This window comes from Acanthochromis polyacanthus, chromosome 8 (assembly GCF_021347895.1).
Source record: "Acanthochromis polyacanthus isolate Apoly-LR-REF ecotype Palm Island chromosome 8, KAUST_Apoly_ChrSc, whole genome shotgun sequence".
Lineage (NCBI taxonomy): Eukaryota > Metazoa > Chordata > Actinopteri > Pomacentridae > Acanthochromis > Acanthochromis polyacanthus.
The window spans coordinates 11929393-11956950 of record NC_067120.1 but is presented as its reverse complement, the minus strand read 5'-3'; the positions used below and the strand labels follow the sequence as shown (position 1 = coordinate 11956950).

The following is a 27558-nucleotide window of genomic DNA, read 5'->3' as shown; positions in this document are numbered from 1 at the left end:
GCAAAACCAGCATTGTAAAAAAATATCCGAGCACTTTGTATAGTAGCTACATGTGTGACGTTTCTAAAAATCAAACAGTTTGGCAATCGGTTCAAAATTCGGTGAATAATTCCACTTTTAGATTCAGCAGTACCTCTCTCCTCCATAGACTTCTATGCACCGCTGCCTCGGCTGGCCCCGGTCCAAGATGGCGGCGCTGTAAGCACGTCTCTCGACAGCCTATGAGGCGTCTACCTATATATGTCTACGGTGACAGCGACATAACGGGTCCAAAAAATTTTGGTCACGTGATCTATAGGAGCCATTTTGTTTCCAATTCATGAACGCCAGTTATGCCTGTTAACGTTGTTTACAACGCAGAGAGTAATTCTAGGTCTTTTTTGGCTTCATAAATACCTGAAAATGACGGGCTGTTGTGCCTTTGGGTGCACAAATCGATCGGAGAAGGGATTACAAATGTTTAGATTTCCCAGGAGTAGTGAAAGAATGAAACTGTGGGAAAATAAAGTCCGGAGAGTGGGATGGAAACCGACTTAATCATGATTTTTGTGCCAGGTTAGTCCCATGTATGTACTTTCATGTTATGATGTATGGGTGAATGACAGATAGAAAAGTTTGATGTGATTTTAGGCAGTTGTGGTTATTTTGACTTTGACCATTTTCATGCATGGAGATGCAAGAAATACGGGCCGCTGAAGTTGAGCTTCGACAACAGCCTCCCTGTTCATTCACATGATTTCCAATTCAACAAACAGCTGACAGTTTTCTGTTTCCCGTCCAACCTGCAGTCACTTATCAGCCTCACATGACCCGAACAGGCTCCGTGTTGTTCACCTGTTTCTGGGCTGTTAGCCGCGGTTAGCATGAGGATGCTGTTAGCCATATACTTACAGCTGCAGCACCGTACAGGCGGACGGGAAAACGTATTTTACTAAATTGACCGAAGCTGCAAGCTCAATGATAGAAACATTATACACCCATGGAAAGCTAAGATTCTCATGAATCCGCCGGTATAAACCACTTTCAGATGTGATTACCACAGCGGGTAATATAAACACATTTGTCCAACAAACAGCAAATAACGTAAACAGCACAACTCACCTTTGAAGGCTCAAAACTAGTCACAGATGAAAATATTCAACTAAAAACTAGTGATGGGACGAACAACACTGGTGCGTCAGCACTGTGCCGAGCACACAATAGCGAAACCTCGTATTGGTGCGTGTATCGCTTTAAGAAAAAATCACGTGACCGATACAGGGAGTGTGTCGTTTGGATGTGCGGCTCAAAACTAGTCACAGATGAAAATATTCCACAAAACGGCCATAATCCAACCTTGGACATCCAGACAAAACAAGCCAGTAAATTATTTTGTCCAAAACATGTCTTGAAATCAGTAAACAATCCATCGTTTTCGTGAATGTGCACCTCGCGCTGCGCGTCCCATATTGAGTGAATGGAAACAAAATGGCGTCAAATCCCCAGTTGTCGCCAGTCTCATTGGCTAAATCCCAAACCGCCCCCTCCACACTCCCCCTCCACTACCGAGTGTCACTCCAAAAGAAGTCACACTCGCAGCTGTGGAGGGCACCTATTATTGAAGGGGGAGGGTATAATTTTTTTTATTTTATTGTTATTACCTCAAATACAGATCATATATACAGTATATATACATACAGAGAAACAAACATCCACAATCACCCCCCCCCCAAAACAAAACAAAACAAAACAAAAAACAAACAAACAGAAAACAGCTGAACAAATCAAAAAAAGAAAACCACCAATGTAGGAGCAGAATATCATTGCGATTAGTACTACTACCAGGGTTTACCAGTGAGAGTGAAGATATTCAACTGAAATAAATATTGAAATTTTGAAGCACACGGTTTTTTCTGATAGCTTTCTTATTTTTACAATCTTTAGTTGTGGCAAGGTATTGCTGCAGTTCCAAAACAAAGAGATCAGCATTTGGTTTGGCATCTGTCCATTTTTTCTTATGAATGTGAAACTTCCCCAGCATCAGGATTAGTTGTACCAAAAAGACTGTATCCTTATCTAAGTTTACTTCAAAATAAATAACAATGTCTCTTTCTTGCAGAAGAATTACTTGTCCTGTCATTGTCCTTATATAATGCTCTACATCGGTCCAGAATGCTTTTGAAAATTCACATTGATAAAACAAATGATGAATTGTCTCCTCTTCATTCCCACAAAATTTGCATAACACATCAATATCAATATCGAATCTTGCCAGTATTTTTTGTGTTGGATAAATCTTATGTAGTATCTTGAATGAAACTTCTTTGACTTTATTATTTAAACAAAACTTCTCGCCAACCATCCATGCTTCCTGCCAATTAATTTCTCCATAAAATGAGTTCCAGAATGATTGTCCTAAAGGTAAGGTTGTGGTTTGAAAACAGTTTCTAATATATTTGTTTGGGCATTTCCTCTTTGCTATATCAATTTCTCTTACAAAGATCTGGCTATTAAAGGATCCAGCAGTAGGAGAATTGAAACCATACATTCCTATGCTTCTAATAAGCTGCAGCACACCCCCGGTACAGCATCAAACACTACTGCGTATTCTTTTGGTGGGACTGGTAACTGAAATTTATTCAAAAATTCTTTGTATGAGAGTAATTGTCCATCACCATTAACAAGCTGTTTAACATAAATGATCCCCTGATCAAACCACTTCCTATAAAATAACGACTTATTTTTATAGAGAATATTTTCATTGTTCCAAATGTAGAGATTAGTTGGAGAGAAGCTGTGCTTATAAATCATTTTCCAGGTAAGTAAAGCTTGTTTATGAAAATTTGACAATTTAACCGGTAGTTTTTCTATTTTGTAGTTACATTTCAATAAAAAATGGATTCCAACAACATCACTAAATACAGATTTAGGAAAAATATTCCAAATACTGTCTCTCTCTTTGATCAGGTTTGCTAACCACTGCACTTTGAAGGTGTTGTTCAACATTTCAAAACTTAGAACCTCCATGCCTCCTTTACTTTTAGGGTTACATAAAACTTGTTTCTTTATGTAGTGACACCTGTTCCTCCAGATAAAGTTAAATAGAGTTTAATCTAATTTTTTGTAGATTACTGGGGGCATTTCCAGAGACAGGGACACATATACAGCTCTGGATATACCTTCAGCTTTAGAAAGGAGAACTCTACCACTCAGTGACAGGTCTCTCATCAACCACATATTAAACCTCTTGGCTATTTGTTGTGTTATTGGGTTAAAATTTAAATTACAGCGATCATTTTCATTCTTATCAACAACCACACCTAAATAAGTGACCGTGTTCCTTACAGGAATGCCTTCAAGTTCTGACAGATCATTTTTTTTGATTGGTAATAGCACAGATTTATTTAAGTTCATTCTTAGACCTGATACAGTTGAAAATTCATCAATACAGCTGATTACTTTAACTGCTTCATATCTATCCTTTAAGAATATTGTTGTATCATCTGCTAGTTGAGCTAATTTAAACTCTCTGCCTAAAGCGTTTATACCTTTAAATGGATTCTTTTTTATATGTACAGCCATAACCTGTGAAACCAAAAGAAATAGAAAGGGACTTAATGGGCAGCCCTGTCTAATTCTGCGGTTTATGCAGAATCTGGGGGTTGTACCACATATTAATTTAACTGAACTGTTACATCCTTTATATAAGGTTTTTACTACTTTTTGAAACTTTTCTCCAAATCCAAAAAATTCAATAGTTCTAATCATAAACTAGTGACTAATTGTATCAAATGCTTTATAGAAATCAACAAACGGAATAAGACTTTCATCGAGAATATAATGATTATAGTCATTCATGTCTAATATTAGCCTTATGTTATTGGTCATGTTCCTTCCAGGCATAAAACCCGATTGCTCCTCATCAATAATGTCATTTAATCCAAGTTTTGGCCTTTTGGCAAAAATTGACGTAAATATTTTGGCATCATTGTTCAGCAAACTGATTGGTCTCCAATTCTCAATGCTCAGTTTGTCCTTATTTGGTTTTGGAATTAGTTTAATTAGCCCTTGTTTCAGGGTTGGAGGTAACTCCTCTTTTTCTAAGGCTTCTTCAAACATTGCTTATAGAAATGGGGTTAATGTCTTACTATAATCTTTGTAAAATTCTCCTATTAACCCATCATTTCCAGGTGATTTATTATCTTTCAAAGCTGTGATGGAAGTTTGTACATCATTTAAGCTAATTTTTTGGTCACATATTAACTTAAAGTTGTCGTCAATTTTTTTAACGCCTGGTTCTAAGCCTTTAAGGAGGGGGAGGGTATAAATACGATCGTCAGGAATGGGACCAATGACGTATATATAGAGCTCTATATATACGTCATTGAATGGGACACCCTGTCGCCTCACCGGAAAACGAAAGACGTCATCACCATGGTAACACAAAGACGCTTACTGTGCCGTCGCGCTGTGGCACAGGTTGCCACTAACAAGGATTGCTGCTGCTTCCAGAAGATGAAAGCGTCCCACTTTTTTTCACTCACATGTTTTCCAATCCTATTATCTGGCATTTCAAATCCAACAAATGAATAAATGAATTGTCAGTTGTGTTCAAATTTTAAGGTGTCGGGGGTGCACAATTAAATCAATCGTCAGCAGAGAAGAAGATTTGTTTCTTTTGTTTTATCTTTTTTCACCACTCTTTTTGTGATGTTCTGTCAGTGTGAAAAAGGCGTGGGAGAAATAAAGGATGCATGTGGAACTCACATCAATATGTTTGTTTCCTCCTCCATTTCGACGTTGCACTTCCTGAAAAAGTTGCCCAGAGTGAGCATCGATGCAGACTCGCTATTTAAGGGCTGAACAGTCCACTCCCCCTCCGCACTACGCGGTTTGGGACGGCCCTTAATATGGAGGACCCTCCGCGGGAACGCGCAAACGGAGGGGTAGTGTGTAGGGATAGTGTGTAGGGGGCGGTTTGGGATTCAGCCAGAATATAGGCACTCTAATTTAGCTGGATTTAACCTGAACTTTTTAACTATGTTACATATGCATCTTTTATTCCACCCGATTTACAGGCATCTACTTTCTTTCTGTTGGCTGAGCAGAAGTCTGTGTTAGTTTAAATAGGCTTAATTATTTAACAGAACATGATATGGATGCAGACATTTAGGCTATGTGTGGATAAAACAACTGCACAGTCAAACAGCCACTTAATATTTAGGCTACTTTACAATGTAAAACATGATCAACATGAAGTACCTTCATGAGATAATGCTGAGGTCTGACCACTGGGGAGAAGCGCACGGGGCAGCAGCTTAAGATGATATATAAAAACACTGTTCAAACAGGCATTTCACCTACCGGTAAATGAAATAACTTACTAGGCTGCCATTCAGACAGTTATTCCCTGTAATATTATTACGATTACAAAGGACTACATTTAAACTTACGCGTTGATCCGGGCAGCAGTGTTCTCCACGCCGTCTCTCTCTCTCTTTTGCAGCTGCAGCTAAAAACGTGTTCAAACTCGCCATATGAGCGCGTTAAAAACTTCCATTTCAAAAACACAGCCTTTCGCTTCCCCGTTTCCATGGTGACTCGTCGAATCGGGGTTCCATCGATTCTGTCTTTTCAGAGTTGCGGTGCACGCGCGTAACTCCGGGTCAAACTACTCGAGTTAATTAACCCAACTCAAATCAGCCGTTGTGAAACCGAAAACTCAGAGTTTTCTATTTCAGAGTAGATCAACTCAGAGTTGAGGAAGAAACTCAGAGTTTCTTGAACCTGCTTCGTGAAATAGGCCCCAGATCTCAATCCAACAAAATGCCAGTGGGATATTCTGGACCAAATGAGAGAATATGTTCTGGAAGAATGGTGTTTATCTCTCTAGTTTAACATCCATCTATCCATCTATCTATCTATCTGTCTGTCTGTCTAAAAAAGTTGTTTTACCTTTGACTCATGATTAAAGATGAAAATTTTACACCCTGGGAATTAAAAGCTGATACAAGTATTTAAGCCAAAATGATAAAATAATAGAGGAACTGGATGTGGTAACTCGTACGTGCAGAATGACAGACACATACACCATATGACGAGAAAAATAAGCAACCACAGTGAAACGTTGACCAACGCCTAAGTCTGTCTGTGTAGACAAAGCGACATGGTGGTGGCAATAAATCTAGATGGAGGTTTTGCAAACATAGCATTTAACAATAGGAATTTCATGGTACTGTGTTCATCACTGTAATATCTGCTAATGCCCTAATGTAACAAACAACACCCTCTAGGCTACAGAAGAAGTTGTAAAAGGATGAATTCTCTATGGGTGCCATTAACTTTTATTTCGATTGTGGTGTCACCATCAGGGAAATATCCGTCCAAAGGTCAGAAATGAGTCCCCACTCCCAGTGTAGTTTATAACTCTTGCTCAGTCCAGGAAGAGACAGCACACAGACAAGCAGCAAGATGAAGAACCTTCTGCTTTTGGGGATTGTTTCTGCAGTGTTGGGCATCACCCGCTCAGAAATGCCAGGTACTATTTGCCAAGAGCTATTTTCTGCTTAAATTACAGTTTATTTTTAAAAATGACCGAGAATGAGACCTGAGGTTCACTCAGGCCTACTTCACAGGCCTAGGTATCAGCACATGGACCAATCCTTAGTGAAAAATGATGTGCTCTTGTGCACTGCTGCTTTTGTATAACTTTGTCTTTCATGTGTCTCTTATCACATTTAAAGTTAGTCCAGTTAGTTAATTTAGTTAAATGAAACTAAATTAATGAGATAAATCTTCGCCTTTAAACATTTCAGAGTAATGAGATGACTGACTGAACACACCGTAGGCTGAATAATACATAGTAATGCTTTGGATTGTATTGTACCTTTCTCTGACTTTATGCTCACGTTATGACTTGCAACTGAAACCAGCAAGGATCATCTTTAACTGTAACCAAAAAAGAAATGATGGTATTTACTGCAGGTAAATCTCTCGGAAATGTTATTTACATGCTCCTAACAACTGAACAAAGCTGACTGGACAATTCCTCCCTCTATAATTCTAAACTTTCAAACACTGAGATCATTCCTGTCTGAGTTTGACTCTTATGAGCGTGATGACCTAAAACTATGTCAACCTGCAACTTCATGTCACCTCAAAATAATTGGAGAGGCCCAGATTTTCAGGCACCCATGTGGGAACAGCAAATTACTTTGTTAGTTAGTTAAATAGTTTCCCTCCAAAATCAGGTGTATTTGGGGCAAAACAACCGTTTGAAACCACTTCCCTTTGGCGAAACCTGTGATGGGCGGGAGGACTGAAAAGGGAACCATAAATGACACTTTTTATTGCCATTATAAAAAGAGGGAGTGGGTCTGTGGGGATGAGGTTAGTTAAATATTAGTTAGATGTCTGTAGATTATTTCTGAATCATATACAATAACTGTGCAATGGTCGTCTTTTGCCAACAGTACTTCTGATCGAAACACAATAGTTGAAAGCCAAAGCATCACATTTTACTTTTAGTTAATTCAATGTAAGTGACACTTTATTTTTTTATCACCCACCAGAGTTCTGTATGCTGCCTAGTGATGGAGGTACAGGTCCAAAGTTCGATGTTTCTTTGTATTATAATCACGAAAAAGGCGAGTGCAATCCTTTCTTGTACTACGGCAGTGGAGGAAATGCAAACCGTTTCGCAAATGAAAGAGAGTGCATAAGGAACTGTTCAGCCGACGCGGAGAAGATCTACCCCATGGATGGTAAGAGGAATTGTGCATTTAGAAGAACAGAAAAAAAGTTCAACATTTCATTTTCTTTATATGATAACCCTCTGTTTCAAATGTAAAAACAATCTTGTGGCTATTTCAAAGATTGCCAAAAAATAGATAAGTCCTTCTTTCTGGCTTTCTGAGGACTTTGGAGCATGAATTGACTGTTGAGGTTAAGTTTTATGGCTTACGGAATCATAAACCATTTTTGATTACAACTGAGAGATAGAGATAGAGAAACAGATAGAAAGAGAAACGTTTTCTGCCTAGGTCTGAAGGGAAGCATGTTTTATGTTAGAGCCATAAAACATATCAGTGCTAAATTGTGTGTCACTTTAATACACACAAATATCCTTAAGGTTAACGCTATGTAATTAAGTCCTCAGAGGTTGTAGGAGAGACACGTGTCAGCTTTGAGTGTTAGTGATACGCCACCAAGTGGTGAAAGAGCAGGACAAAAGTTAGGTAGTCTGAATGATAGTATTGCTGAGCTGATTTTAAAGCAGAACCTTGTCGACATAATCAATCTCATTTGTGGTTTTTGTATGAATATTATCAACAAACTTTACAACTGCTGATATGACTACTTTGAATGATGACTAACAATGAGGATAATGTTTTTTTTTCTACTCAGAAACCGAAGCTTGCCTCTTGAAAAAGAAAGAAGGTGGATGCAATGGCAAACATTTGCGGTACTACTACGATTCAATTCATGACAAATGCAAAAAATTCTTGTGGACCGGATGTATCGGAAATGGAAACAGATTTTTTGACTTTGACAGCTGCAACAAAACGTGTGCTGGCATTCACGGTGAGCAGACATCTTTCTCTTAGATTTTTAGTAGCTGTATATATAATGATATACCAATATGTCATGTTTTGTAAAAAGAAACTGATGTTAATCGTTTTGGTCCTCAGAGGACGGTGATGACCCAGAGGAGGATGAGCCAGACACTCCTATTGGTAAGTGGACACACAGACAGTCCTATTTACAAAATCATCTCACATTAGGGTCATTCCAGGTGAAATGACCAGATATTCCTTGGGGGTGTTGCTGCACCATTTTCAAATTAGTCGTAAATTTGCATGCCATTAGATAGTCACAAAAGTACTTTCTATGCAAAATTGTAGGCCTGTAGCTCAAATAGTTTCTGAGTTGTGGGGGTCTGAAATTTTCAGAATTTGGGCTATAAAAAGCCTCGCCAACGTTATTTGCATCTTTAAGTGGTTATTTCTCAGCCTCTAGACATACCAGAGAGCTGTGAGTTGGTAGACAAGGCCTCTGCATGTAGCTAGTGCCCCACAAACATCCTCAGGTGTTTCCCTACACTCTGCAGGCCATGGGGGCTTGCTAAAAATACTAAAAAATTAAGAGATACCTACTCACGAGTGGGGTTTGGGACCTTAAAAGTACTAGAAATACTGCACAGAAGTGTTCTAACACCCCTGGGTTCCATTCTACACAAACGTGTGTGATAACTTAGCAAACTGGAGCTTTCTAGGTACCTCAGTTTGGAAAATATCAGTTCCCAAAGTTGGACGAAATGTTTAATTGGCTATTTTTGGTGGCTAAAATCTCAGTGTGGGACAGGTACCAGAGACCCCAAATTTTTCTACAAGACAGTTCCATCTGTCTTCTATCACTGTACAAAAAAGCAGCAGGGTTATATTTGTAGTTACTGAGATATTCTTACTCAAAATGGCATGGGTAATGTCAAAATCGTTTTTGGCTTTTCAGTACTTTAAATTGGGATACAAGTATTAGTAGTCATTCCAATGGTAGTATTATGTATGTTTTGTTCTTTTTGAAATGTTAGTTGTTAAAGGTGACTACCTTAAAAAGTGTAATGGTATAACTTAGGTTATAACCTAAGGTATAAGGTTATAACTTATACTTGTAACTTATACTTAGGTATAAGTTACAACCTATACCTAAGTTGTAACTTAGGTATAGGTTCTTTTGCTTGTAACATGACATTGTACAATTAAATTTAACATGTTTAATCCCACTGCACTGATACTGTAAAATTCGACATTATTGTTGTTATTTTTAAATTAATCAACCATAAACTACTACAGAGCTCCCTGAATTCAAGTTAGTACATGTAATTTGTATGTGTATGTTATAATTACATGTATGAATTGCAAATGGGTGACCCCCACAACTCAGAAACTATTTGAGCTACAGGCCTACAATTTTGCATAGAAAGTACTTTTGTGACTATCTAATGGCATGCAAATTTAGGACTAATTTGAAAATGGTGTGGCAACCACTGTTGTGTCAAATAAAGCATAAAACCTTCAGGTATAAGGTTGGAAGTGTCAAAGGCCGCACACACATGAGAAGAGCAGTATGTGTGTGCAGAGCAGAATGCTGACTGCATTGTGTGTGTATGAACAGTCAGTCTGGGCACACGACCAGCAGCTGAGGTGGCCACTAGGAAGCTGAAATGCTCAAGGCCAGGTGTGTAAAACTTCTGTGTCTATAGAAGGATGGGATGCCCTGGTATTAACTTAATGACACCTGTTGTCGTCCTAAATGTATCTTCCATAAAGTTGCAGAGGGTAATGATTGGAGGGGCAGGGAGCCAGGATGAGAGGAATCCCCTCAGAGCAACACTCAAGAGTACCCGGCAGTTACCAGCATTTAGACACCCTTAACAAAGGAGTAGGGAAGGTAATCGTGACAGATTTACGAGTTTTTATGATAAAAGAAGGGTGGCCTTGAGGTGTAGAGAATTCCACACACCAGAGCAAAACAGTATAAAAGACCGGGCATCAGAGGGCAGAGCCAGACAGCTCCGGGGCATCTCATCGGTGTTTGGACCTTGTGCACAACGGAATAAACACTTTTATTTTTGAATCTGAAGAATGCTCCAAGACTCTTCTGTTTTTTTATTCGTGAGACTGCTGCAACTATTATTTTTAACGGTGTATATTTTTCACTGATTGGAACCTAAAACTGAGACAGAAGACTTAATCTGAGAAGAAAATGTATTTACGACACCACCATCTGGTGAAACCGCACGGAATGACCCATTAGCTGAATTTGTTTTAGATCAACCAATACAAATTGTATATGTTGCTTTTACACACGATGGATGAAGTTCTTACTGGATGCAACAACCTGCAAGAAAATGTTGTCATACAGTTTGAATAAATTAACACAATTCTTCCTCTGTTTCACTGCTGTACCCCCTAACAGCAATCATCTGTGGAGTGCTGCTTGCTCTCATTATTGCTGCCATCATTATAACTGTGGTTGTCCTGACCGTTCAGTCCAAGTGAGATGATTTTTCTTTGCATTTTTTCATTTCTGCAACTGAAAACTTACCCTGAATGGCTGCTCTATTAAAATATTTTTTACATTTTTTTAACTTCCCCAGTAAGAAGAAGTCGAAGAAGAAGGGCGCAGCAAAAAGCAAAGACGGCAAGGCTGAATCACCTCTTCAGACTCCCGGGATCGAAATGGCATAAATCACCTTAATATAGCAACATGTAGAGTTTTTATCAGCTTCGTTTTGCATAATAATTCTACTAGCCTTGATATGAAACATATCTCGGTTGCTACTGGTTATAACATTTCTCAGTCCAACTTAGCCACAGCAGTTTTGCTCGGTTTTCTATTTTGTTTTATGTGCAAAGGGAAGTTTCTTAAATTTATATAATTTTTGTTAAAGCTTCATGCCATACTGTCAATCAGTATAATCAATTAACAAGCAAAAATATTTACAATGAATTAATCAGTGAAGCAATTTTTCCAGGAAAAATGCAAAGAATTTCCTATTCTCTCAGCTTTTCAATTGTTAGGATTTCCCGCATTTCTTGGTCTTCAATAATAAACGGAATATATTTGGGTTTTGCACTGTTGGTCAGACTGAACAAATCATTTGAGATCCAATGAACTGAGGCACACATTTCCCACAAACTATGGACATTTTAAAGTCCAATTCAATCAACATCAGAGAAAACCGCTGATTGTTAGTTTCAACCTGAAAAGAAACACACCTGTTGCTCAGAGGACTTTTGAGAAAAATATCCATTTGAGCCAAGTCAGCGTTTTAAACAAACATTCAAGCATAAACAAAAGCAGAACTACGTCACTGCCTGGAATGCTTTTAACAGTGTGATCTCATAATCATTTCAGTGTTTTCAAAATATAACTGAATCATCACCTGCCGATTTTGCTGAAAACTAAAGTCTTCTGACGGGACGTGCCAATTCAAAGCCCAACACATATATTTAGAACTGTTTCTATCATGCCTTGTGCACTCTCTGTTATTATATTTTCCTGCTCAGCATTTATGAATCCTTTGTTGAAGGTTATGAAGACCTCGACACTAAAATATTTTTTTGAAAAAGCATCTTTTAACATTTACAAGCATTTATCCTAAAATTTGCAATCACATTTTATTGCTTGCTCATGTGCTGTATTTGTCATATGAAAATTATTCTTGATACTGAAGATACTCATGACCTTATTTTAGGGGGAAATGTGCTTTTGGAGTTCAGATTTTTTTTGTATTTTTAGAGTAGGTGGTACAAATATCAGTTGAACATCATCATTAACACCTGTGTTTAATGCTAACAATCTTCTCAGTGTTGTTTAACAGAATACACCACAGGGCCTTCTTTTTAAGGTGTTTTTGTACTGTTTGAGTTACAACAGGATTGAATGAGGCAATGTTTGATTAATTCAATAAAAAATGTGCTGTTGGAGTAAACTGTTATGTTATTTTTGTCACATTAACATTCTGACATTTGTTATAATGTACAATTCCTTTATCAACTTGTTTTGTTTTGTTTGAATCAGTTTGCACTCATTTTGCTGGATTTCTTTATTACTGGCTGGATTAGTAAGACAAATGCCCAGAAACCCCAGATTGTAAAGGGCACCAAAAGCCAAAGGTTCTCCCACCTAGATACCGGCTATGGTAGTATTACTGCTAGTTACTATGGTAGTTAGTGACAAATGTTTGTTTCGTAACTAATCAAAGTTATCTGCACCATTGAAGTACAAATCTGCAAAGGTGGAACTTTTATTATCTACTTGTCTGGCCCCATCTTGTAGAGTTGCACTGCAAAAAAAAAAACGTAGCTCTCAGACTTTCCTAAACAAAGTTGTGTTGAGTTAAACTGCCACAAAATACAAAATATTGTTTCAGCACAGTAGGTGCAGTGGCAGAACAGTAACTTGATGGGAGGGTCAGTGGGGCCCCTAAACAGGTTAATCTGGCCATATGGATGGCTCAGGTTCATATGAGTTAAAAAGCAGCCATGTAGAGTCTTGGGAGTGGCTTGTATGGTCATAAGACCTCTGCAATAAATCTCTGTAAACAAAGAAAGACACAGTTTGACGAAATACAATTCTCCTTTTAAATATGTTGAAACCATTATGTCATGAGTAAAGACTGAGTTTCCGTGTTTCAGAATTAGGATTAAGATTCACTAACACACAAACTCACAGTCTTTACTCATATATACAGCACCCTCCATAATTATTGGCACCCCTGGTTAAGATGTGTTCTTTACCTTCTAATAAATTATTTTTTTCTAAATAATATAGGATCACAACGAAAAAAGAGGAAAATCCAACCTTTAATATAATTTTAGATATCAGATTTACAAGGAAAATTTTTAAAGGCTGTCTGAGGCACTTTCTCAGTGACAGCTCACCACCTCTACCTGCTGTTGGTAAGGAGGAAGCGGCAGCAACGCAACCCAACTGCGCATGCGTGACGACGATCAACTTCCAAACAAGACTCTCAATATGACTTAATTTGGTAAAATACACGCGCCTCCAAATGTCAGTGAATATAAATACAATAGAAGAGGATGCTGACTCGGGTACCGAAGGGTGAAGCCGAGCGTGCTGAGCGACGAAGGAAGCAAAAAAGAGCTTCTCCGAGCAGCTTTTTCATCTTTGTGTTGGCAAACGGCCGAGCCGGCAGACACTGCGTCACTTCCTCAAGTTATTTCCATTTGTTTGTGGCGAGCGCGAGCAGTTATCTGGTAGCTTCTCCACCAAATACAACCTTAGTGTTTTATCCTGCAGCATGTCAGCCTGGAAACACAACTGCTTCTATTTTATCTAGGCTGTTTTACTGTGAAATGATGAAATCTGCATAGAAGCTACCAAACGTGGCGGCGTTAGCAAAGACGGGAAAACGTGCGACCAGAAGTAGTTGGTCAGCTAGCGTTAGCTAGCTAGTTTAGGTTAATTGGCTAACTATTGTTAGCCGCCCGGGTCCTGGTACTGCTGGTGTTGGAGTGTTGGCTATCTTTGGCTGACTCACTCACGACTGTAAGCTGATGGAGTGCCCTCATCTGCTCTCAAACGTAAGCTGTGCCAGCGATTCCTCCAGATTCCCTAACGGTACTCCGTCCTCCTGGTGTTGCAACGGTGAGAGAAGTGTACTATGTCCCTTTCTTTTAATTTCACTAAAATTAACGTAAGTGTTGACACGGATTACAGCTATGTGTGTGATATTTTTGGATCCCAGCCTTTGATTACCTGTTTGTGTCAGTTCGGTAGATGCTGTTGCTACAAGTCAACACAGCAGCGATGACAAGGGCTAATTACAATTCACGTACTGTAGAGCTGTGACCAATTCACAAACGAATCACTGCAACACATTGCTTCACTAACCAAGGTCATGTTTTGTGTTTCATGTATAGTTTGCAGGTCCAATAAAAGTCCATGGATTTGCCTTACCTGTCTGATGGTCCATTGTGGACGGTAAGCTGGTGTGGCAATCATTTTGCTTTTTATGACTCTTTTGACACTAGGGCCAATAAGTTAATAAATGCAACCACATAAGTGCATCTTTGCGTAAGTAAAGTTTTGTCTTCTGCAGATATCAATCAATTCAACAGAATACATGTTAAGTGTTTGAGCTGTGACTACATGAGTTTGGATATGTCTGGCTGGCACTTGTCTTTTTCATCTGCAATATAGTTTCATTTATTTTTGACAAATATTTTAATAACCTCATGGGTCACTCAGGAAAACCTGCTAGTGTTTTGGAATTGCCTCCTCAACACGATAATAAAGTGAAATTGCATATTTTCTTGCCTGTATGTTTCTTTTTATATGGTACTCAAAAGCACATTGTGTATAGAATTTTAAGACAATGTGAACATAAAGATAGACAAATGCAGCTGAAGAGAAACCTTTTCTGATGAATGTGCTTTAAATCAAGCAAGATTTGGAAACCAGTCGTGGTCCAGTAGGTTACTTAAAAAATGTAATGTGGAAACTCGAAGACAGTATTGCACATATGTCTAGAAAGAAGAACTTTTGACACAATATATGTTTACATATTCATTGACTTTAAAATATTAAATGGGAGAGGAAATGTATGAATTTCTAATCAGATCATGAAATGACGAATACAAAGCACATTTATATATCTTTCAAAATACCTGCATCTATGTCTTTGATGAAATTTGTGAGCATACCTTAAGCTATTGCTTGATACTGTTTATACTGGATTATATTCAGGTGATTTAAAATTGCTGTGCGTTTTAAAATAATCTCTTTCTCGATAGATATGTCAATGGGCACGCAAAGAAACACTTTGAAGATAACCAAGTTGTTGGCATTAGTCAAAGGAAAGGTGAGAAACAAGAGAAAGAGAAATCCCATCATTCTGTCTGCATGGACTGCAGCAACTTCAGCGTATTTTGGTGAGTTTCCTTCATGACCAAACTATTAATAAGTGTATTCTTTCAAATATATAGGTGTTTTGACTAATATGAATTTTATAGTTACAGATGTGACGACTTTGTTGTCAATGACACCAAACTTGGACAGGTGCAGAAGGTTAGGGAACACCTTCAAAGTTTAGAAAAGTAAGTTCTAGTTCCAACAGTAAAGCCTCCATGTGTGCTTTTTGTCTCATAGTTTTAGTCTGTTATTTCTGTGTTTGACAATGATATAAGTAAAGATAATTACAATGGGGAATCAGTTTTGATGTTTTGACAGTGGTCTGGTAAAAAGACAAAATATATCTGGAAAATAATTCCTGCTTAGAAAGAGGCAAATGAAAGATGTATCACAACATTGCTCAATGAATAAAAAGCATCCAAATAATTAATTTTATTCTTTTACAGTTCAGCACTCATGGGTGACAGACAGAGAAAAAGAAAACTTCAGGAAAACCCAGCTTCAGACAGCAAATTGTTGAAAGACAATGTAAGTAATGCATGAAAGGCGACTTTGTATGTTGTTTTTTTTGTAAAATACAGCTGGTCCAAAATTGCACCATGGCACAAAAGACTGCACTACTCTTTAAAAGTTGGTCAAATTTTCCTTTTACAAGTCTGTATTCTCTCTGTGGCATCGGGCTTCAATTAAATGAGTCACAGCTAGCATTTATAGAGCTTTACGCTGAGTGACTGTCACGATAACGTTAAATGTTAGTTTGTCATGCTTTTTCCATACAATGTTAAATAAATATGCATGTCTTTATGCAATCATTGTGTCTCTGATCAGGATGGGGTGGCTTTAGGTGCTACAGGCCTGCGGAACTTGGGCAACACGTGCTTCATGAACGCTATTCTTCAGTCCCTCAGGTAAGGCTCTGCTCTGAGGAGGAGGTATGTGGGTGGTAAACTGGGTATGCAGCACAATTCAGTAGCTCTGCCCCTGTAGACCCAGGGCCCCACGACCAGTCAGCCTTTATTAATATAGTCTGGGGCACAGCAGGGGGATTACAGAGGCTGCTTGGAAACGAGACACAGTCAAAGGCCAGGTTTCCCAGCTAACACACGCTTTGCTTCACGGATTAAGGATTATACTCGTGTGTTTTACATACCATACCATGGTATTTTACAATATATGTTTTTTTTAATCTGTCTAGGCACTTAAAAGTTTTCTTTAATTTAAGTATGTCTTTGAAATTCATTTGTAGAGACAATACACATTTTTCAGGAACCAAATGACTTCTGTGACACTTTGTCTTAGTTGTATTATATTTTCTTTACATAGCGACCGAGATTGCCCCATTGATGTAGATAAATAAGTATTGAGATCCAATTATAATATAAATTCCAACTGTAATGTGACTGTCTTTGCCTCTAAAAATGCTGTTTAAAAGCTTAGGCACACTGTAATGTGTATTTGTCTGTACTTCTACAAAGTTGCTCCTACCTCAAAGGTGTACATTTTGGATGTACTTTTAGTTTCCAACAGCATCTCTAGAACAGAGAAATACATTTTTTAAAATCAAATCAATCAAATTTTCATTTCACATGGCAATAAAAACCCTCTGGACCTCAAACAGTTTCTGGGCGCTTGTTGGTCCTGTCACATTTTTCAAACTGTATGCATTTTTTTTTTTTTACTGCAATATAAAGTCTTGCACCTCTTTGGAAACAATGCAACTATGGTTAGAAGTAGAAAGAACTGGAAAAAAATGTTTACGGTGCAATATAAACTTTACACTGCCTTAAATTGTTAAAGAATAAACAGCAGTTGAATTTCATTTATTATTTACTTTACAGATATTGAAAATAATGAATCACTATGTACAGGTGTTCTACATACCTACGTGTTTTACTACTTAATGAGTTTAAGTATTACTTGTGCCAAGTACTGGGCGTTCATGCGGTGAATGTCCACAAGGGTACACGTGATGTAGATTTAGTCATCCACCCATGACCAGGCGGACCATCTGCAGCTCAAAATGTGTGACCGCACAAACTATCCAAACAATGGGTGTTTAAAACAAATGTTTGGTATGAGGAGAGTCTTGGCTATCCACTCTGTTCTAATTCATCACTGACAGAGTTATTCTTGAAGTACTTTGGAGGAGCTTTGATTTAGACATGCTTCCATTGACAAAACCAAAACACAATTGAAAGTCCTCACTTCTCCAGAAGTCATGTTCTGTGTCTGTCCACTGTACTATACCTCAGAAACAATAACTGATAAGGTGGCACAATGTAATTTCCTTTTGTGTTTTTCTATCTATAATATGAGGGGACATGCAACAAGTCTATTGTGGTATGAACAGAGCCACATCCACAGTCTGCTTATTGACCTGCGCACACAGACGCAGAAAGCATGAATACACCATTACATTTTTTTCCTCTGTTTCAACACTTGCCTCCTCTCTACTCTGTGTAAACACAGCCTGCAGTTCAGTCAAATACTGCTTGAATTCTTATTATGTGATTGTTGGTCACAGCTGAAATTAACAGTTGCAGGGTTAGATTATATTTTAGATTTTTTTTTGTACATTTTTCAATGAACGTAATTTTTACAAGTGATTGTGATGAATAGTCATGAGTTTAAACTTAGATTTGGTCAAGTTTTCAAATGGAGTAATACATCACAGTTGTCTTTGAGTACTGCCAGTTCTGACTTTTTTTTTTTTTTTTTACAGTTTCTCTCTGTAATTAGTGGCATCATTTTGGTGATTTTGCACATGTTGAGTATAAGACATGGCTTCACAAAGTGTGGGGGATTTCTTGTTTTATCCTGTTTTGACAGCAACATCGAGCAGTTCAGCTGTTACTTCAAGGAGTTGCCTGCAGTGGCTCTACGCAGTGGTAAGACGGCAGGAAGAAGGATGTACCACACCCGCAGCCAAGGGGACAACAGTGTGTAAGGTCCTCTTCTGGAGGAGGGTGGATTTATGGGCATTACTTTTGATATTCATTTCAGCAAGTATAAAATTGAGAGAGGAGTTATTTTTGAGTGATCACAAAAAGTTTTCAGAAGTCGCATAGCAGTGATTTCATTTATCCTGCTGCGAAAAAAAGTATTCTTTTTTCCTCTTAACCCAGAAGGATATTAAATAGGCTTTATTTGTTGGCTGTGCTAGATGGCATCACGGTAACAAGGTCGCTTTATTTTAAACAGATCTTTGGTGGAGGAGTTCAGGAAAACTCTTTGTTCCCTGTGGCAAGGAAACCAGACGGCCTTCAGCCCAGATTCCTTATTTTATGCCATATGGAAAATCATGCCAAGTTTCAGGTACACCACTAAACTACTAATACTGAGCAGTACACTGTTTTCTTTTATTTCTTTGTTCTGTTGATGTGCTTAAGTGTAAAATATTGCAGTCAAGATTTTGTGAAAGGTGCAATGTGCATTAAGACTGAAGCAACCTATTGTGAGTTATTATGGAAATGTAATTCAGAGCGGTGTTTGTGTGTACAGGGGCTATCAGCAGCAGGATGCCCATGAATTCATGCGTTACCTGCTAGACCACCTCCACAGGGAGCTCCAGTACAGCCGCAACGGGGCGTCTCATCCAGTCTCACCTCAGGACGGCGTCAGACTCTCCACCACAGAGGGCAAATGCTGCATGTGGGTCCATTTAACCTCACAATGATTTTGTTTTTGCTGTTGTTTGTGTAGGTGTTGTCAGCTGTTTCTCAGTCAATTTTGTATTGACAAAGTAGACGCATTTAGCACTGCCGCAGTCGTGTGTCCGTGACCTGGCTCATCAAAGTGTTGATTTTTTTTCTTTTGTTGGTCCAGTAGCCGTTTGCCAATATGGTCAATGCCTGCTGAATATTTCCTCTTATTATCTTGTTATTTCATCATGCAGAATCCATTTTTTTTGTACATACTAGTTTGCTTATGCATTTATTAAATGCAAAATATTTTAACGTATGCACATTAATTGAATAGTACTGTCTTATTAGCTTTCTGTATGCACATTTATTAGTAAAACTGCTTTACGCCTTTTGATTTATTTTTTTGCAGAAACGGGACTGCCAGTGTTGTGACATCTATTTTTGGTGGGATACTTCAGAATGAAGTCAACTGCCTGATATGTGGAACAGAATCCCGGAAGTTTGATCCATTTCTTGGTAAGACAACAGCAAACCCTGTGAATTAGCAAAACCATGTCCACTTCAAACTTGCTTTTTGCCATCAGTCTTGCATCATGTAGCAATGTTCAAAGCAGATTTTTGATTGTTGCTCTGTATCAAAAGGTCAAATATGTAAAGCCTTTTTCTTGGGTACATACATAAAATGTGATGCAGCCTGTTGATGCATGATATTGGAACTTTTTTTTGTTCTTTTCACTTAGATCTGTCTTTGGACATTCCTAGTCAGTTTAGACAAAAGAGAAGTAAGGACCAGGAGCCCGGGCCAACATGCACCTTACGTGGTAAGTTTTCTTCCATCAAAAGTATTTCTATGCCCTTTTTTTTTGGGCAGTGTGTATTTCTGAATTTCACAAGAGCATTGTATACTTATTTAATCTTGTCTTAGATTGCTTGCGTAGCTTCACTGACCTGGAAGAACTTGATGAGACAGAGCTGTACTATTGCCACAAGTGTAAAAAGCGACAGAAATCAACTAAGAAGTTCTGGATCCAGAAGCTGCCAAAGGTATAAGACTGGAATCCCCGCTTCTTTTATTACAATTCACTACTTTCACAGTTTATTTTGTTATAACTGAAATTTTGTTTCCAATGTAGGTTTTGTGTCTGCACCTAAAACGGTTTCACTGGACGGCCTTTTTGAGGAACAAGGTGGATACGTACGTTGAGTTTCCACTGAAAGGCCTGGACATGAGGGGCTACTTGCTTGAGGTAAGCTTAAGATGGAATTTTCCAATATGTTTCTTAAACCATTATATTCCACACACAACTAATCAGCGAACAGTGTAAGTCTTTAGTTCACTGACTCCTAGACACAGACATTTAAGATCGATCTGGATATAATGATGAAAAACAAGAAGGAGAATAGTCAAGAAAAATGGAACATACTCCACTTTAGTCAGGAAAAGTCACACATTTTAGGCAACACTAGAACTAAGAATGGGTGTTGATAAAAAATCTAGCATTACGACTACTCTTACAAAGTTGCTCATTGATTTGGTACGTTTTGTATGGGTTTTTTGAACAAAATTTGCATTTCTTTCTTTCTGTTGTTTAATTTCCCCTCTTTCACTCTACTTTTTAGTGAAAAATTGAATGCAGGACATTTTCCTGGACAATGTTTTCACTGTGTTGTTTTACTTGGATAATAAGTTTTGATTACTTCTAGTACTTTAGCATTGACTCTCGCTTAGAGAAAGGGTGAAATTAAAGCAAGACAGAATTTTCCAACAAACTCCAAATCACTAAATCTCCCTGTTCAGATTGAATTTATTCAATTTGATTCCCCCATAGTTAAACAATCACCCGTTACTTTTCATCAATACCATGTTTGTATAATACAGTGAACTCAAAGTGAGGCCTCTAAGCTGCCAGTATTCATTACATACTTTCTGAACTACAAGTCAGGCAGTCAAAGAACTGCATTTCTCTGCTGGATGTTTTGCCAGATCAATAGTGTTTCCACTCTTAAATGTAGAAGATTTTGCACGTGTGGCAACAAGCATCGTCAGCATCGACTCTAGTGAAGTAACCATCATTTTGAACGTGTTACTCTCTCTACAATTGTCACTAAAAGCACGGCGTTTGTGTAGTGTAAGGTACTGAAGCATAGGATAGAGAGAGCTGCCCCTCGAACACAGAGGGAGCAAAAGTAGTCTGACTTGATGCGATCAAATGTCCAAGATGACATTAATGTAGCAATAATAGAAACCATTTTCATAATTTGTCCATTAGAGAGAGCACAACTGATAATGCAGAGCTTATCAATCCTCCAGTCTTTAATATTTTAACCCCAGGTCCAGTAGTACCAGGTTAAGGTATCCATCCCCTGAAAAACACCACTGAAGGGAAATAAATTCCCTCACAAATAATGTTGCACTATTCCTCCTTTTCTATGCAGCCACTTGCATGAATGATTCTAAGGGGAGAAGAAGTGGTCATTGGGGAAATTTGACTGGTATTACTTCAGTTGAACTTGTAGGAAGCACAACAATTCTGCCCTGTAGAAACCAAGTATACTAAATTGAAACCTTTCTAATGAATGTTATGATTTTTATCCGTAAAAAAAAGAGGTCTGATTATGGAAAGATCTTACACAAAATGCTACACCTGCTGTGATATAGCATGTGAAATGTGACAGTGATCTATGTAATGACAGCCTTGTAAGTTGGTTACAAATAGAGCAGCCACAGTGTGACTTTTGAAAAGAAAACCTCATGGTAGGTTGTTTCACATGCAAAAATGGTAAATTTTACTAAATTTTACATCTCGACTTTCACCCGATGATTGAAGCCACACAGGTGGAAAGACATGTTTTGCTTGCTGCCAGTCAGTCTGATCACTGTTATCCTCTGTGATTGTTGTGTAATTGTGTTGTGTATACACTAATGATTGATGATGGTAAAGCACCAAATGTATATGTTAAATTAATGACTAACAGTAATGGACAGGCCTGTGTTCTTGCACCACCATCTGTATCAAATGTATTATTCATTATTTGTATCACTGGATGGCACCTGCATTTATGGATCAGCCAGTTATGTTGGAGGCCCACACCTGTTTTCATGACTTTAAGAGATGCTGTGAGTCTTTCCTGATCACAAACTACTTTGTCTTGCTTTGCCAACCCATTCTGTTGGACGTGGTGATCACTTTTATTCTGCTATAAGGGGGGAAAGGCTCTGGTTTGTTTGTATTTCTTTAAACCAATCACAGTTGTGTTGAGCGGAGCTAAGTGAAAGATGTGGCTTCTGTGTTTTCTCAAAATAGCGAAGGGTAGAATCGTTGTGATGAAGCATTTGCATGTAGGAAGACGAGAAGTGTACTTGAAATGGATAATTCACGGCAAAAGCCAGGCAGGGCAGCTCGCTGCACGATCCAAATCCTCAGCAGAACGTCAGTTTTTCAGTGTGGTAGGTTGCTGCTCGAACGTTGTTTTGTTTCCCATGGTGAAGAAAACAGCAACATGCATCCAACCTGGGATGGACCAATATGTTGTTTTTTTGTTTTTTAAGGACCAAATCCAGTTAATATTTAACCATGAGACCATTTTATGAAAGTGAAATAAATTTGTAGTTAAAGGGGAAATCTTGGTGACAAGTTTTGGCTTCAACACCAAATGTTGTTGAAATATCTTTGTTTTAGTGGCTTATCATTTTAAAATAACTTCTTTTTTTCATAGGCTATTACTCATGTTGTGTAACCAGTCAGATAGTGCTGTTGGTTGGACAAAGTTGTTCCCATAGATGGATGAAGGCAGCTGCAGCCAAAGTAGTGCATTTTTAAATAGAATTGTTTTAATGGGAATCACTTAACAACAAAAAGACAGATAATTGTAACATTCAGAATGCCACATGATCACTGTCGTAGAGCATCTGCGTGATGTTCAGGGTAGCAGCAGGCTTGTACTCAGCATTAATTGCATTTGATTAGAACTTTCTATAAAAGCGTAGAATGCACTGTGCTTGGGTCATTCTGTTTCAAAACAGAGTTATAAAGTCTCTGAAAGAGTAGAAGCTGCAGGGGGCGCTATTCTACAGTGAGTCTGTGGTCTGACGGACTTGATGTGATGTCGGTTTTATAAACACTGAAATTTCTCTTTGGTTGATTTGATAAATTTTGTTATCCTCTAAAGATCTTCTTCAAATGAATTTTAAGATGTTGGATATTTTCCTACCACACATCATTCATTTCAGAAGTTTGACTAATATTTCTGTGTGTGTTTTCACTGGAGAACAGTGTGTATTTTAAGATTTAATGTGAGCACACGGAAGCTTTTCCTTACTCCAGCAGATTAGTTTGAAAGTGAACAAGTGTTGCTCTGCACAGTGGTGGTAAAACATGTATCTGAAATGATGAGTCACAGTTTATGTGCGGGAGTATAAAGTAAGTTTAATAACATGTTGCCTCTTGCACCATCCAGGTATTTTCACGTTAAACCTTTATTTACTTCATGTGTCCGACAGTCCTAAAGTAGGACGTCTGGCTTGTGTACACATCAACATGCTGGGCAGTAAATCTTGGGAAATGATCATGTGGGTGTAATTAAAAGCCCACATCGTTCTCCTCTTTTATGTTTGCAGCCAGAGAACTCATTACCAGGGAGTTGCCTGTACGATCTTGCTGCAGTGGTGGTGCATCATGGATCTGGGTGAGTCGATGTTTTGCATCTTTCAACTTGATCCTCATGATTTAGCTCACTCCTTATATGTCAAGAAGATGCTCAAAGCTGAGGTGATTTCCTTACCGGAGAAATATCCTAGTTTAAGCACACAAGCAGGAAAGGTTTAATTGATATTCATTGCCTCTGGGTTTAAGTTTAATCTCTTAAGTATAACACAGTGATTCAACAAGCACTTCCTGCAGCTTCATGTTGTAACTTTTTGACTTACTTGAGGTTAGTAGAGGTTTTTTGTTTTTTTTTTTTGTTTTTTTTACAATTAGGGCATGAAATTAAGACTCAGCTGTAGATCTGTACATTATCATCTGCCAGCCAGCTTTGCCTACCGTAGTAGACTGCCAATCACCCAGTCACTGCATAAACAATTCAGAGCCAGTTTTGTCTAAAGGCCTAGTGGACAGCTGCACTTTAAAAATTCATGCAGCCACTAAATGCTGAAAGGCATTAGGCTGAGGGTCCTTGAAAGTGCACTGAGATATGGCAAGAGTCAGAGTGCTGCTGTCTTATCTTCGGCCTCTAAGTGGCAGTGTTGCCCCGCTGCTGTGTTGGTAGGCTGTTAGTGTGTCCCTGTTGGCTCAGCAGCAATAAATGAAGTCTTGTGTTGAGCCAGGCAGCAGAACATGATCTACTGTATGTGTCTGTGTTCGCAGGGTTGGATCAGGGCATTATACAGCATATGGCAGCCATGAGGGCCGCTGGTACCACTTCAATGACAGCACAGTGACTCTGACCAATGAGGAGACAGTGAGGAAGGCCAAGGCCTACATCCTCTTCTACGTGGAGAGAACTGGTCCAGTGGCCTCAGACAAGATTGCCACAAGTAAGCCTGCTGTGGACACGGCAGCCGTGGACAGCGTTTCCTCAGAAACCGTTTCTCAGGGCAAGGTCGCAGCAGACACGGCAGACACGGCACCCACAGACGTGGTTTTGATGGATGTTGCAGCCACACACATGAATATCCTGGACGAGAAAGCCCAAGAGAATTCTACCCTGGAAGATGTGAGCAAAGACATGGCTGCAGTGGACGAGGCCGACACGGTGTCAGAGAAAGCTGCGACAGACATAGATACCTCAGAAAAGGCTGCAACAGAGGAAGCTTGCCAAGCTGTGCAAACTGTTGCACAATGATTGTGTGAGATTTCACTGCCTCAGACCAGCTCGTCACTCCATTTTGTATTCACCTCAGTCACGTCACAATGCTTGATAGTTAATTTTCACATGTAATGTATCTGCATCGCTCTTGTGTTTATGAACTGCTTGAAAGTGTTATGTACAACTTGCTGCTTTTATTTTTGTTTGTTTAGTGTGACTTTTTACATTTATTTGCTTGATGTATTCCTCAGTTGAGGTAGACTTCTGTATGTAATAGATTCCAAAGGTGATCGTTTAAAGTAATGAAGTAAAGCTTTAGCCTTGGAAAACCTCAGTTGGTCCAATGTTTAGCCTGATTAGACTGATGAGATTATTTGTGTCAAGACACTGTCATTGTAACAATATTTGGCATTTCTATTGTTTTTAAAGTGTCTACTTTTATATTTGCCACCTCTTAAGAACCGTGCAGTTCTGTTTTCCAGTTATTAAAGGATATTTTAGGATTTAGAATGCAATGCATTTGACTGACGATTGCTCATTAGGGCTTTAGAACATTCTTTTAATCTTTTGACCAGAACTGATGTAAATGAAGTGATCATTCTCATAGTTTTTGTCTGTATGGGTGCTCAAATATCGTTGAACATGTTGGGTTAATCTGAAATGGGCAAACACGGGACCTAATGAAATTCTCCTTTGTGTGTATCAGGCGCCGTGAATATGACGGAATACAATGGGTAATATTTTATTCAGATGTCTGTTGTAATGTTTTAATCAGCTCTGAACCTCGCTGCTTTTGTAATGAGCCAGCGCATCCATTATTCCAACCAGACAGCCTGTAGCGGTTAGAACTAGATGGCAGGACAAGGTTGTTTCTATCTGCCATCACTGTTGCAAGCTGCTAAAATCTTTTTGTCCACTGGGTGCTAATGCCTTGAATACCCAATTATTTAATTACCAAGGTCTGAGGAACAAACATCTGAATCATCTCACCGCACTGTCTGCTAAGGAAAGACAGTTTGGTCAGGCAAATTTTAACCCTCGTGTTTTTCTGCGGGTCAAAATTGACCCGTTTGAAAGTTTGAAAATGTGAAAGAAATATATATTTTCACAGTTAAACTTCTGTCCACATTTTGAACATTTTTGTGAAATCTTTGAACATTTTTTGGGTGGAAAAAAGATGTTATTTTCTTAAGAACATTCACAAAAAAATCAACCAAAATATCAACTGATTTTTATGTGAATGCTCTTAAAGAAAATATTAGAAGTTTTTCTGATACTGTATATGTAATCACTTTAGATATTTTCAGGATTTTTTGGAAGATTTTTACTCATTTTTGAAAATATTTACAAGAGTTTTCTTGCCAAATTTGGGGGATTTGAAAAAAAAAATAACTTAAGGAAATATTGGAATTTTCTTCGTGAAGGTTTTGCCAATTTTCAGAAATTTGTTGAATTTTTTTGCAGAATTTTTTTTTTCAGACAAGGAAACAATGTTTTTTTGGTGTCCATAAATGAGGACAACAGGAGGCTTAAACTGCAGAATCTCCAATTATTTAATTCCCAAATGACCCTGAATCATCTCACTACACTGTTTGCTAAGGAAAGACAGTTTGGTCAGGCATTTTTTTAAAGGCCATTTAAACTCTTTCCTTTGCACCAGGAAGTTATGGAGGACATTTTCCACTATTTTTTCTTCATGTTCTGTGGAACACTTAATCAATTAGTCAGGGAAATTAATCAGCAGATGGAGTTGCAGCTCAGAATACAAATCTTGAAGAAAGATCTCTTGCTACAATTCTATCAACATCTACTGCATCGTGGCTTTTTATGAGCAAACGTCCTTACGGTTACGGGGAATGTTAAATATACAAACTATGCACATATTATTTGCTTAAGTACATCTATAAAATTTTATTGTCGTTTAATGTTTTTGAAACAACATGCGCACACCGTGTACGTTCCTAATACAAATGTCCCGACACCCTTATTATGCCTTGTAACAGTAAACAGCTTTTGAAATGTGCGAGTACAACTTTAGAAGCGAGTGCAAATTTTAAAGCAAGCCTTTTTTTGTTGTTGTTTTTCCTCTTCCCTTCAGCAAAGATCTCCACACACACACAAAGGGCTCCCCACAGGACACGTGCCAGCCAATAAACCCTCTCTCTCTGGCAGGAACAAGCACTCCTGTATGCTGAGGAACAGCTGCTCTTCATCGCCTGCTCACAGGTGGCTGTGAATTTGCTACTCTGTCCCCATTAATGGCACAAGTGGCCTCTTTTCCCCTCCGTCTTTCGCTCTCGGAGGCTAGATCACAGCTGCTAATAATAAGCTCACATTGCATTGTGTTTGTTGGAACAGATCTGCTCTGGTTGGTGGTTGGTTAAGGACGTCATGAACCAGTGAGTCATAGTACAGAATGTCACCAGCCTCCCAACAGTGGCATTTCCCCGTCTCCTGCATTTGTTTTTAGAGATTGATAACGAGTGGAACAGGACATAGCTGGGGAAAGTGGTGTCGAGTGATGACATGGATATAGTGGTATTTTGCCGTTTGACATCATAGCACACTCTGTATGCCGAACTTGAGCAACCAGACTGAGTCACAGCTTAATGTGTTGTTTAGGCAAAGCCCTATGTCGCGGTGTTTGTGCTCGTGACTTTCACTCACGTGAAGGGCTTGGCAGGTT

General features: G+C 38.6%; 2 protein-coding genes across 4 annotated transcripts; both read left to right on the top strand.

The window, feature by feature from the left end:
- Nucleotides 1-324: 324 nt before the first annotated feature.
- Nucleotides 325-12475, top strand: si:dkeyp-73b11.8 (BPTI/Kunitz domain-containing protein). 2 transcript variants are annotated; one of them, XM_051952018.1, is made up of 6 exons: nt 325-555; nt 7551-7742; nt 8386-8562; nt 8670-8714; nt 10957-11035; nt 11138-12475. In XM_051952018.1, the coding sequence occupies exons 1-6, from the start codon at nt 522-524 to the stop codon at nt 11226-11228; spliced, it is 618 nt and encodes a 205-aa protein (XP_051807978.1). In that variant the 5' UTR covers nt 325-521; the 3' UTR covers nt 11229-12475. The 2 variants fall into 2 exon arrangements, with proteins under 2 accessions (XP_051807978.1, XP_022046163.1); XM_022190471.2 differs by lacking the exon at nt 325-555 and adding an exon at nt 6381-6517.
- A 1067-nt stretch (nt 12476-13542) lies between these two features.
- On the top strand, nt 13543-25617 carry usp3 (ubiquitin specific peptidase 3). 2 transcript variants are annotated; one of them, XM_022190480.2, is made up of 15 exons: nt 13543-14154; nt 14430-14490; nt 15303-15440; nt 15522-15605; nt 15867-15948; nt 16249-16328; nt 18250-18363; nt 18622-18735; nt 18922-19071; nt 19474-19580; nt 19805-19885; nt 19990-20108; nt 20198-20311; nt 23683-23750; nt 24431-25617. In XM_022190480.2, the coding sequence occupies exons 1-15, from the start codon at nt 14064-14066 to the stop codon at nt 24906-24908; spliced, it is 1881 nt and encodes a 626-aa protein (XP_022046172.1). In that variant the 5' UTR covers nt 13543-14063; the 3' UTR covers nt 24909-25617. The 2 variants fall into 2 exon arrangements, with proteins under 2 accessions (XP_022046172.1, XP_051807977.1); XM_051952017.1 differs by lacking the exons at nt 13543-14154; nt 14430-14490 and having other exon boundaries at nt 15318-15440; nt 15528-15605.
- The last annotated feature ends 1941 nt before the right edge of the window (nt 25618-27558 follow it).

Coding starts and splice junctions, on each gene's coding strand:
- si:dkeyp-73b11.8 (XM_022190471.2), top strand. CDS start 6,451: ATGAAGAACCTTCTGCTTTTGGGGATTGTTTCTGCAGTGTTGGGCATC. Junction 6,518..7,550: donor CACCCGCTCAGAAATGCCAG/GTACTATTTGCC, acceptor ATCACCCACCAG/AGTTCTGTATGCTGCCTAGT. Junction 8,715..10,956: donor TGAGCCAGACACTCCTATTG/GTAAGTGGACAC, acceptor ACCCCCTAACAG/CAATCATCTGTGGAGTGCTG.
- usp3 (XM_022190480.2), top strand. CDS start 14,064: ATGGAGTGCCCTCATCTGCTCTCAAACGTAAGCTGTGCCAGCGATTCC. Junction 14,491..15,302: donor CTGATGGTCCATTGTGGACG/GTAAGCTGGTGT, acceptor CTTTCTCGATAG/ATATGTCAATGGGCACGCAA. Junction 19,886..19,989: donor GCCAACATGCACCTTACGTG/GTAAGTTTTCTT, acceptor ATCTTGTCTTAG/ATTGCTTGCGTAGCTTCACT.